The 13,249-nt window shown below is 37.7% G+C and overlaps 1 protein-coding gene across 5 annotated transcripts in view; it reads left to right on the top strand.

Moving 5' to 3' along the window:
- The window catches only part of PLA2G4A (phospholipase A2 group IVA), a 159,332-nt gene extending 148,727 nt beyond the window's left edge, over window positions 1–10,605 (top strand). For 4 of the 5 annotated variants that reach the window (XM_059904193.1, XM_059904228.1, XM_059904202.1 and 1 more), the window contains one exon: window positions 9,997–10,605. In XM_059904193.1, coding sequence (XP_059760176.1) covers window positions 9,997–10,128 — 132 coding nt within the window. In that variant the 3' untranslated portion in view covers window positions 10,129–10,605. Of the gene's footprint in view, window positions 1–8,711; window positions 8,978–9,996 lie in introns of those variants that run through there. The other variant, XM_059904212.1, reaches the window with a different exon arrangement.
- Window positions 10,606–13,249: the final 2,644 nt, after the last annotated feature.

Here is a 13,249-nt window from a genome sequence, read left to right on the forward strand (position 1 = left end):
GTAAGCTATTGTCTGTAAAGAATGATATAGTTCTATTTATATATTTTACAAACATTCTTCAAAGTAATTTGTTTGACACATAGATGAAACAGTTAAAGCCTGAACAAAACCAGACTGAATTCCAAAATAACTGTCCTGAGCTCATCAGATATAGATTTTTCACAAGCCGCTTAATTAACCAGGTTTTAATTGCTCCTAAGAAGTTTTCTGACACAGTAAGTAGAAGCAAGGTCATAGATTTTATATCATGTTTAGCTCTTAGATGGGCTATTTGTGTGAGTTTGAATAAGCTACTTAAACTTTTTGAGCCTCAGTTTCCTCACCTCTGAAACAGGTGTCACAGCACCTATCATAGTGGCAGTAGTGAATCTTGAATCAGGTGATGTATGAACAGTGCCCTGCAAACAGAAGCTGCTTAATACATGGGAACCATAACTATGTGTGTCTATATCCCATACCGCGATGGATACACCTCAAGACCTTTGCAAATGCCCAGAATTAAGAATATAGACAAGTCAATATACGTAATGGCAGCCTAGGCAGTAAATACATATATTTTTTGAATGAATGAATGTAGGCTTCCTCTTAAATTATATGACCATTGAGACTTCTGTTCAAGTGATTCTTGGTTGTGTATATGTGTGCGTGTGTGTGCCTCATACCCAGGTAAGACTTCAGTTATCTCTCCCTTGATGACTCCCACTCCCCGCTTTTAACCAGGAAAACACATTTTATCAGAAACAAAGCTTCTTGGTAAGTGATGATAAATAAAGAACAGCCAAACTCTGAGGTAGGATGCTGGGTCACGAGGCTCAATCATGAGCCAAATCACTCATTCTCACACGATTTGACGAGAGTAGGTGATGTATTCACGCTGCAGCAACACAACACATGTTTACTTGCCACAGACTGTCAGAGTTGTTCACCAATTGTGGACACTGTGTATATAAACTCTTCTGATGCAAAGACATCTGACCGCCAATCCCATGGAGGCAGTTTTCAACTTTGTGGCCACCACCACCGTGACTTAAGGCAAATTTTCATCTTCAATTCACATTCTGACTTAAATCTTTACTCTGAAAATGTCAACCTGTCTCTGACAGCTCTGTTGCTGTGCTTCTGTTGCTTCATTTTCCCCAGAGATTCTAGCAACCCTGCTTTGCTGAAGCTAAATTCCAGTTCATCTTTGGAGAACTTCTGTCCTGTTTCTGCTCACTTCATGACAGTAGGCTGAGTTTCTCATTAGTGTCGGGTTTCTGCACTTACTCAGTCCTCCCAAATTCCTTTTCACTGAACGTTGCCCAAGTGCTTTTTACAATGGCAGCATTTCATGTTTTTTTTTTTTTTGTCTTTTTTTTTTTTTATTTTAAGAAACCTAATATATAGTGACTTACACTGGTAGACATGTGGTATGTGCAAAATGCAGAGGCTTTCGAGTTAAACCAAATTGGGTACTCAGATTTTTGCTTGTGCCTCTTCACTAGGTGACGTTGGGCATGTTGATTAACCTTTCCAAATTTTACTTTCCTCATTTGTAAAAGGAAACAATGATACAGATTTTTATAGGATTGGGATGAGGATTAAGTAAAAGAATACAATTTAAGAGCTTGGCGTGTATGAGACACTCTATTGAAACAGGTAATATGTTAATGATAATAATTATTATCCGTGTCCATATTTTTCTTCTGCTTTTAATTATAAATTTAAACCCTTTAAAAACAATGACTTGCCTTATTTACCTTGTATCCTCCAGAGGTACTGATCACAATGCCCGGCACCTAAAATAAATATGCAACAAAATTTTCATAAATCGTTTAAAAAATGTCATCGACTTACTGGCTGAAACTGTCAAAGAGTTTAACGTAATAGGAGGAACGAGTAGTGAGTGTCAGGATACAGGGCCTGCTGGTGGGAGGCAGATGCCTGACTGTGGAGAATCTCCAGGCAATGTATGCCTGGCCAGGTAGTGTGACTACATGCTGTACCCATAAACTACCACCTCGATCTAGAGGAAATACACTTTCTGAGGTCTCTTTTCCAGGACCAGTTATCACAGGAAAATGTACTGTTATGCAGTCTCACTCATTCAATTTATTCATTCTGTTGGCATATTCTAAAGACGGTGACAGCATATGCCAACGCTGCATAATCATGAGCTTTTAAAATTCTTTCTCCAGTGATCCTGTAAAGTGTTAAATATTAAGTGTTAATTAAAGTGAGGAAAAGTGTATATCCAGAAGTATTGGTATTTACTTCTTCATTTACTGATATTTCATCATCATGTTAAGAGTGTCTAGGTACAAGTTAAAGTTTTTATCTTTTACAAAATAATTTAGAAGCTTATTATGTATCATAGCCTTATTTTTTTATGTGATATCTCTAGGCATTTCTTTTTCATTTTAATTGAAGTATAGCTGATTTACAATACTGTGTTAGTTTCACGTGTATAGCACAGTGATTCAGTTATACCTATACGGATATCTATATCTATATCTATATCTCTATATATGTTCCCTTTCAGGTTTTTTTTCCCTTTTAGGTTATTACAAAATATTGAGTATAGTTCCCTGTGCTATACAGTATGTCCTTGTTGGTTATCATGGCCTTCTATATCAGGCCCAAATTCATTTACCTTTAATGCTACTTATAATCTTTTTGTATCTTATTTATTTATTAATTCAATACTTATTTATTGAGTATCTACTGTGTTGTATCCTTAGGAACTAAGGATACAACAATGCACAAAATCTAAAGAACAAGGAAAACTTTTGAGTGCTTAATATAAGCCAGATATTTCCTTTTCAAATATTCAGCATTCACAACTGGCCTATGAGGTAGGTATTTTTTATTTCTACATGAGGAAACCGAATCATGGATTAGGTAGGCTGATTGCTGGAAGTCACACTGTTATGTTGAGGAGCTGAGATGGGGCCAAAGGTTTTTTCTCACTCTTTCCTCCCTTTTGAACCATCTATCTTTCAAGAAGCCTTATTTCCTAGTATACCCCAAACACAGCTTCCTTTCCAGCCAAACCACTTCCCACATGTTTCCTGTACATGCCATGACCTTCCATCTTCAGCCTCTTTATGAGATTATCCTTTTACTGAGAATGCCCGGTCTTTCCACTCCACTTATCAAATCCTGCTTGTCCTTCAACTCAACTCAAATCTCATTGTCTCCATGAGTTGAGCCTTATCCTGTTTAATTGACCTCCACTGAGCACCTTCTGGGCAGTCATTAATTTCACAGATTTTTATTCTTCCCCTTCCATGTTCTAAGTGCTGGGATAAAAAATGACAAGACTACTTAAGGCCCCTACTTTCATGACACTTTAGTTTTTATTAGGAAGCAGGCATTAGCCAGTAAATCCACAGTAATTTACTCCAGAATATCTTCTTGCATTCTGCTATATTTATAATTTTTATTTCTCTCTCAAAATATACTGTAACTTTCTTTTAAGGCTCATTTTAAATTTTCTGTTGTGCAAATCCAATACTTATTTGTGGAGTGCTTCCAATCTCACATCTCTAAATTTGTTCCTTTTGGGGAAAGATTACATTTTTCATGTTTTCTTTTTTTTCTTTATGCCTTTACTGCCAAATATTTAAAGGATCTGGCATGGAGCTGGGGGAATCAGGCTCCCTGACTTCAGACTATATTACAAAGCTTCAGTAATCAAGACAGTTTGGTACTGGCACAAAAACAGAAATATAGATCAATGGAACAGGATAGAAAGCCCAGAGATAAACCCACACACATATGGTCACCTTATCTTTGATAAAGGAGGCAAGCATATACAGTGGAGAAAAGACAGCCTCTTCAATAAGTGGTGCTGGGAAAATTGGACAGGTACATGTAAAAGTATGAAATTAGAACACTCCCTGACACCATGCACAAAAATAAACTCAAAATGGATTAAAGACCTAAGTGTAAGGGCAGACACTATCAAACTCTTAGAGGAAAACATAGGCAGAACACTCTATGACATACATCACAGCAAGATTCTTTTGGACCCAGCTCCCAGAGAAATGGAAATAAGAACACAAATAAACAAATGGGACCTAATGAAACTTAAAAGCTTTTGCACAGCAAAGGAAACCATAAACAAGACCAAAAGACAACCATCAGAATGGGAGAAAATATTTGCAAATGAAGCAACTGACAAAGGATTAATCTCCAAGATTTACAAGCAGCTCATGCAGCTCAATAACAAAAAAACGAACAACCCAATCCAAAAATGGGCAGAAGACCTAAATAGACATTTCTCCAAAGAAGATATACAGATGGCCTACAGACACATGAAAGAATGCTCAACATCATTAATCATTAGAGAAATGCAAATCAAAACTACAATGAGATATCATCTCACACCGGTCAGAATGGCCATCATCAAAAAATCTAGAAACAATAAATGCTGGAGAGGGTGTGGAGGAAAGGGAACCCTCTTGCACTGTTGGTGGGAATGTAAATTGATACAGCCACTATGGAGAACAGTATGGAGGTTCCTTAAAAAACTACAAATAGAACTACCATACGACCCAGCAATCCCACTACTGGGCATATACCCTGAGAAAACCATAGGTCAAAAAGAGTCATGTACCAAAATGTTCATTGCAGCTCTATTTACAATAGCCAGGACATGGAAGCAACCTAAATGTCCATCGACAGATGAATGGATAAAGAAGATGTGGCACATATATACAATGGAATATTACTCAGCCATAAAAAGAAATGAAATGGAGGTATTTGTAATGAGGTGGATGGAGTTAGAGTCTGTCATACAGAGTGAAGTAAGTCAGAAAGAGAAAAACAAATACAGTATGCTAACACATATATACGGAATCTAAGGGAAAAAAAAAAAAAAAGGCCATGAAGAACCTAGTGGCAAGACGGGAATAAGGGAATAAAGACACAGACCTACTAGAGAATGGACTTGAGGATATGGGGAGGGGGTGGGGTGAGATGTGACAGGGTAAGAGAGTGTCATGGACATATATACACTACCAAATGTAAAATAGATAGCTAGTGGGAAGCAGCCGCATAGCACAGGGAGATCAGCTCGGTGCTTTGTGACCACCTAGAGGGGTGGGATGGGGAGGGTGGGAGGGAGGGAGATGCAAGAGGGAAGAGAAATGGGAACATATTGTATATGTATAACTGATTCACTTTGTTATAAAGCAGAAGCTAACACACCATTGTAAGGCAATTATACTTCAATAAAGATGTTAAAAAAAAATAAAAAAAAAAAATAAAGGATCTGGCAAATTGGGAGACTATTAAATGGCACAAGTGAAAGATGACACCAGTCTTATTTGGGGATAGGTGGTGGGGATGAAGAGGCTTGAGATATAAGGACCCCTGCGAGGATAAAACTGACGGGAAGGATTTGGTATCTCAATGACTTTTGGGGGGAATGAAAGAGGAAATTAGATGTCAATACTATTGACGATTACTCCTAGTATAATTTTAAAAAATAGGAAGACTCAAATATAACATATCACCTTTTCGAACACATCCTATTGTACCCTGTGTCATGCCGAAAGGTTTGAATTTAGCAACTGATGTAATGCTGAGCTCAGCCACTTCTGTTTACATCACAGGATTATACATCAGGGGTCCCCAACCCCTGGGCCAGGACCAGTGCCTGTTAGGAACCGGGCCACACAGCAGGAAGTGAGCGGCGGGTGAGCGAGCGAAGCTTCATCTGTATTTACAGCCGCTCCCCATCACTTGCATCGCCGCCTGAGCTCCGCCTCCTGTCGGATCAGCAGCGGCATTAGATTCTCATAGGAGCGTGAACCCTACTGTGAACTGCGCATGCGAGGGATCTAGGTTCCTTATGAGAATCTAATGCCTGACGATCTGAGGTGGAGCTGAGGCGTTGATGCTAACGCTGGGGAGCGGCTGCAAATACAGATTATCATTAGCAGAGAGGTTTGACTGCACAGAGACCATAATAAATCAGTTGCTTGCAGACTCATATCAAAACCCTATCAGTGAGTAGCGAGTGACAATTCAGCTGCATCGTACGGAGTAGACTGGACATAAGCAACACACTTTGGGTGTCACTGTCTCCCATCACTCCCAGATGGGACCATCTAGTTGTGGAAAAACAAGCTCAGGGCTCCCACTGATTTTGCATTATGGTGAGTTGCATAATTATTTCATTATATAGTACAGTGTAATAGTAATAGAAATAAAGCGCACAATAAATGTAATGCACTTGAATCATCCCGAAACCATCCCCCCCCCACCCCCCTGCCAGGTCTGAGGAAAAATCGTCTCCCATGAAACCGGTCCCTGGTGCCAAGAAGGTTGGGGACCGCTGTTACACATCACAACAAACGGGTAATCTGAAAAACCTGGTTAATGGTTTCATAGTGTTAATGTGCCACCTAGTGGTTCGAAATGCACATTCTAATTGCATATTATTTGGATTTTTCAGTTATAAATGTGAATATCCATTTTCCTTTAAAAGAATGGCCTGTTTACTAAAAACACTTTCCAAGGGCCAACAATGATAAACCCACTAGTTCATAATATTGATATTGTTGATCTTTTTGTGCTCATGAATTCATTGTAAAGGAGTTGACAACAGTCATGATTAGTACAATGTCCCCTGTAGTTTTTTGTTGTTGTTTTGTTTTTTAATATATTTTAAAGCTTTTTGGGTGTTTGGAAAGTAAATAAATGATTTTTAGTTTTACTTGGGTACTTCTCTGCAATGAGGGTTGGTGTGTCAAATGTTGCTTTGGTGCTCCTTTCAGAAGGAAAAACCAACCAAAAACTTGCTGACATGGTCTCTAGAAAGACAGGGAGATTATTAAAAGAAGATGTAGTAGGACACATTTGATAGCAGAATTGATTTGCTGAATTTTACCATATAATAAGCCCGCTATTGGCTATACATGGTGCCTTTGTTTCTAGTAAGCTTTACAGCCTCACATCTAATTTTAAGCTCCTAAATTTCCTCACATGTGGTCAGTTTAAAAATACCAACAATAAATAGATGCTAGTTGTGGAATGTTTCCTATGTGCCAGGCATTGTGCAAAGTGCTTTATATAAATGATCTCCAGTTCCCACAAAAGCCAAGATTAGTATTATTATTTCCATTTTAAAGAAGAGGAAACAGGCTTAAGGATATACGTTAATTCCCCTTGATCTCACACAGTCAAGAAGTGACTGTGCCTGGAGGCCCTCTATCAAGGTGTGCTTCATAGGCTTGAAGCCCCCTCTTCTGTCTCCATAGAATTATGTTTCCCTTACTCATGGGAAGATGGGGTCAGCGAATATCTGCTTTGCTTAAAAGACTCAGTAACATTTGAGCCCATTTTTCCCAGAAGACCATTATATATATATAATTATATATATAATTTTATATTTACATAATGTTATATATAATATAATTATATATTTATAATATAGATATATAAGTATTTATATATTTATTTAAAATAAATATGTGTATTTTATATTTTCCCCAGAAGACAATTATATATATATAGTTATAATATATATATAATTGTCTTCTGGGGAAAATATATATAAAATTAAAAATCATAAAGCAAACAAAGGTGTCACATTCCTGTGATAAGTCCCTCTTTCTAGAATATGACAGTTTGTTTAAAGTTAGCATTAGAGAATAGAGGGCCCTGCCCATTGGGCCTTACATAAAGTCACAGAATATTAACTGCATGTTAGTGTCACCCAAGTCAAACATTTCTCGCCTCCAGGTACTGAACCCAGCTTGCCGAGTTAGATTGGATGTGAAATGGGAAAACCCTACTGTGTACACATCTCCAAGGTCAAGAGGGCCACACCAGCTCTGGGTGGGAGGGGCCATGGTGTTCTAAACTTCTCAGACTTGCCAAGTATTCCTGCTCATGGCAGTGGGCTGAAAAGCATGTGTATAATACCTTAACATGGCCTCACAATCCCTGGGGAAGGGAATAAAGTGAATCGTGGCATATCGATGTGACTTGCCTCTGGCCCTGAAACTTCTATCTCATTAGTGGATATATGTATACGTGTAACTGATTCGCCTTGCTGTACAGCAGAAACTAACACAACATTGTAAAGCAACTATACTCCAATAAAAATTAATTAAAAAAAAAAAAAAACGATGAAATTGTATAGTCCTATCCTGGGAATGGAGTCTTCCTGATTTTGTCAGGGTTCAAAAACAGCAGCAGAGCCAAGGTTACTATCCAGGCCTCTTTTCCAAAAGCCCATTCCCATTGCTCTGCAATAACTGCTTCAACCAAATTCCAGATTTTCTCTTCATTCCAAAAGTTCCTAACTAGGTTAACATCATACCAAAAAAGTATATGATAATTACAATAGCAATTTTTAGAGGTTGTATTCACCATTAATCTGGGTATATGCAAAGATTATTCTGAATAAAGAAGAGCCATCATCAATAAAATCACAAAGCGTGGTGTTTCCTAGATAGAGGATATCCATGTTTTATAACTGTATTTGTTTCACTGAGGAAGCAGGGCAATTCTCCAGCAATTTCTTTTCTCATTAGGATTAGGGAAAGTCTTGTACTTCCTTGTGGTCTCTTATTTCTGCTTATCTACTAACTATAAAGGACATAAATTCTAGATTTAGTAATTACTTATTTCTTCCCTCTTACTACCTTCCCCATGAAGGACAGAACGAAGATAAATTTACCATGTTACATACATTTTATTCCCTATTTTAACAGCAAAAAATCCGAAACAGGGGCTTCCCTGGTGGCACAGTGGTTAAGAATTCGCCTGCCACCACAGGGGACACGGGTTCGAGCCTTGGTCTGGGAAGATTCCGCATGCCACGGAGCAACTAAGCCTGTGCACCACAACTACTGAGCCTGCGCTCTAGAGCCCGCGAGCCACAACTACTGAGCCCACATGCCACAACTACTGAAGCCTGTGCGCCTAGAGCCTGTGCTTCACAACAAGAGATGCCACCACAATGAGAAACCCATGCACCACAAGGAAGAGTAGCCTCCGCTCGCCGCAACTAGAGAAAGCCGCGCACAGCAACGAAGACCCAACGCAGCCAAAAATAAATAAATAAAAATAAATTAAAAAAAAATCTGAAACACTCCCACAATAGTTCTTTCTCTGCTGGGGGAAGGAATAGTATCTGGTTATGAACTGAACAAGAGTGTAATGTGCACAGAGAAAGACAAACATCATATGGTATCACTTATATGTGGAATCTAAAAACGTAGTACAAATGAACTTATTTACAAGGCAGAAATAGACTCACAGACATAGAAGACAAATTTATGGTTACCAAAGGGGAAGAGGGGGGATAAATTAGGAGTTTGGGATTAGCAGATACACACTACTGTATATAAAATGGATATACAACAAGGACATACTGTATAGTACAGGGAACTATATTCAATATCTTCTAATAACCTATAATGGAAAAGAAACTGAAAAAGAATAGATAGATAGATGATAGATAGGCAGATAACTGAAAAAAAGGAATATATATATATAACTGAATCACTTTGCTGTACACCTGAAACTAACACAACATTGTAAGTCAACTATACATCAATTAAAAAAAATTTTTTTTAAGTGTAATAGAGACGTTGAATTTAAATATATACATGTGGGACTTCCGTAGTGGTGCAGTGGCTAAGACTCCTTGCTCCCAATGCAGGGGTCCTGGGTTTGATCACTGGTCCGGGAACTAGATCCCACACACATGCCGCAATTAAGAGTTCACGTGCCACAACTAAGGAGCCAGTGAGCTGCAACTAAGGAGCCCACGAGCCGCAACTAAGACCTGATGCAACCAAATAGATAAATAAATAAATAATAAAATAAAATAAAATAAATAAATATATACATGAATGACTCAGAGATTTCTCTTTCTATTTCAAAGAGAATACTATAATAAAAAGATTAATTATATATATATTTTTTGACCAAACAAATGTTTCAGTGAGTTCAGAACAGCACTAATTATACATCTTTTGCTTCTATTCGCAGGTAATAAAGAATGCCATAGTTGAAAGCATTGAATATAGAAGACAGAATCCATCTCGTTGCTCTGTTTCCCTCAGTAGTGTTGAGGCAAGAAGATTCTTCAACAAGGAGTTTCTAAGCAAACCCACAGCATAGTTTGTGTACTGGAAAGCGTAGCAATTTCTGATGCGGAGGCAGTCTGAAATTCCATGACAACTGGATTTAAAAGCACAGGACAGATATTAGCACTGGTCTCAAGAGACTGGTTAATACTCAAAGTTGCAGTTATTTAGCTGCATGAGAATAATACCCTTAAATGTTTGTTAGATTGACAGATGATGTCAATTGCGTAAAAATATACTTAGCTACATTTTCTATCAGTATGAATTTCCTGATGCAAATGTAGGGACATATGCTGTATTTTTAGACATTCCTCACCAACTATCTTATGTGTTCCCTTTTTAAAAATGTGGTTTCTTTTCTAGACTATTTAACAGTTTAGTCTCAATATGTAATTCTTTGTATTGTGTGTGAATGTAAGTCACTGACTGGATTTATTTGTGCCATGAGACAACACTTTTTAATTTATATATGCATAGATACATATATGAAATAAATACATCTATATACAAATGAGCAAGAGGTAACTGAGTTTTTGTTTGTTATCTTTAATGAAATATTGCACCATTGCTATGACAGATGCTCAGATTCATGGCTTTCAAACGCAAAAGTTGTTAAACCTAAACTCAAATGTGAAACGTCATTTTCAATCATGGTGATTTTTCTTAGAAAGTATGTATAATTTGTTGAGCAAATGGCATACATTTATTCAAAGTGTAGAAAAAAAATTTAACCCCTTCTAGTTTACTTGCTGATATTACCCTGTTTGTCCAACAGAGAGCAGTTGACCTCAGAGAAGAATCCAGAAGAGTGACAAGGGCTGTATCTGCAAGGCTTGTCTTAGAGACAATCTGTATTGCATGACTGTGGTTTGCTACCGTTGAACTGCTAAGGTTCAGAGTTAGTGTTCCGTATATAAGGGCTTCCTCATTCTTCTTTCTTTGAGTCTACCTTTCTTTAATGTCTTTGTTCATGTCTCTTTTTTCATCTCACATTTCATTTAACATTTCTACTTGTGAAGAAAGACAAAAAATGTAACAGGAGGGGAACACTTGAAAGTTCATTCTTTCATTGGTTGATTAATGCACACAGCCAATGAATGCCCACTACAGGCCACCAGGCATGTTGTAGGGTCTGGGGATACAGCATTGGACAAAACTGACAAAATTGCCTGCTTTCAAGGACCTTACATTCTAGTGGAGGTGACCAACAATAAACAATACAAATAAGTTTCTAGAATGTTAACAATAAGTCCTAAGGAGAAAATTAAAGAAGGGAAAGAAGGAGATGGAAAATATTGGGGGTGTATCATTTTAAATGGGGCCCTGGGGAAGATCACAATGAGAAAGTTACATCAGATTAAAGATGTGAAGGAGCTGAGAGGGCAGGACCTGTGAATATTTAAGGGAAGAGCATTCCCGGCAGAGGGAATAGCAAATGCAAATGCTCTTAGGTGGAGCCCCAAGCATGTTCCAGGAACAGGAAAGAGACCAATGTGCCCAGAGCGGAGTGGGAGGGGTAACAAATTAATTTTCACTTATTTGTTCAAGACATGGCAATACTGTTTATATTTAATTTGTCCTTCAAAATACCCCTGTGAAATAACAAGACCAAGAGAGGTTAAGAGACTTGTCCAAGGTTAGTAAAGTCTGAGCTGGAGTCCTATGCTCGTGACCTCATGGCCTTTATATCACAATTGACAGTGCTTCCCAGAAACTAACTAGATGAACACTTTAAAGACTATTGATTATAAAACGGAATGATCTAGGGTCCTTGCTTTTTCTTTGTTCACATGCTTTCAGTTTCTTAATGCCAATACCAGAGGCTCCTTAACTAGTTCAGTGTTACCAATTTGTTCATTTATAAATTTGCTAGAGTTCTGATTTTATAAAAATACATTTTGATGACAAGTTAAATCTATACATTTATTTTTTCATTCTATCTCTGTCTCAATGAATGACTGGTAAGTGAAATGTCCTCTTAGTCTTCCTGCAAACCATCCACATGCCTCAGTGATTTTGGCTTAGTTCTTTGCCTTTTTGACATAAGCATTTGCCTGTTGTTCATGCCTACGACCGGGATCCTACTTTACTTCATCTGGTGCAATCTGATTATTTTCAGGTAACTTTTTTGGTAAGTAATAAAAACACCATGATAAAAGTTTAGTGTGTGTGTATGTATGTGTGTGTGTGTGTGTGTGTGTATACATATACACATATTTCATTCCTTCTGAAAAAGAAAATTTTAGACACAAATACTTTTGTTCTAATATTAAAAAACTTCATAAAAAATTTTTGGTAATCGTTCCTCTTCCTTTTCTTTCCCCCCTCCTCTCTTTTTACTTCCTAAACTATTTGATCCTAAAACCATTAGGTGGGGCAGAGACAAGTAGGTGGGGGTGGTGGTGGTCACGGAACCACAATGAATCAAAGTAGGACATGAGAACATGAAGTGTCAAGGGGGCATGCAGGCAGAGGAAGAGCAATGACAATGTAGATTGGTTACACACACGGAGATTAATCGAATAATTAAATGTATTAAATGTAGTGGAAGCCAGGTTTCTCAACAAATGATGAAGTTCTCAACACATATGAAAATGAAAACCAGAATGTATTCTGTAGTATTAGGTTGAAATTGAAAGCATATATATATATATAGAGAGAGAGAGAGAGAGAGAGAGAGATTCCCTAGGTAGGTCGGTGAGAAGACATAGGAGCAGTGACACCCCAAGAACAAGGAGAACACTGGTGCCCAGATTTTGGCCTTTAAATCCCATTATTTGCTAAAAAGAAACCCAGGCTCCTTGGAGAACTTGATTCCAGGGCTGGGAAAAGAAAAGTATAAAATGATTCTAGACCATTTTATTCGTCAGAAAGCAAAGAAGTGCTCAAAGAATGATAGGGACATGTCAAAAACTCACAGAATCCAGATTGAAGGAACACCCACTGGCTCCATTTGGGGAAATTGAGCATTAAAATAAATATTGATAGGAAGAGATTATGACTCATTGAATAATATTGGAAACCATGACTCCATCTTGATAAATAGGTAAATAAGTTTATGGTTTAATATGGAATCAGATATTTACAACATCTCAAAGTATGTCCTTTTGCAAAGTACTTATTTATTACAAAGGGAAGTAAGAGTAACTTTACAA

Source organism: Balaenoptera ricei, chromosome 1 (assembly GCF_028023285.1).
Source record: "Balaenoptera ricei isolate mBalRic1 chromosome 1, mBalRic1.hap2, whole genome shotgun sequence".
NCBI classification, from domain to species: Eukaryota; Metazoa; Chordata; class Mammalia; order Artiodactyla; family Balaenopteridae; genus Balaenoptera; species Balaenoptera ricei.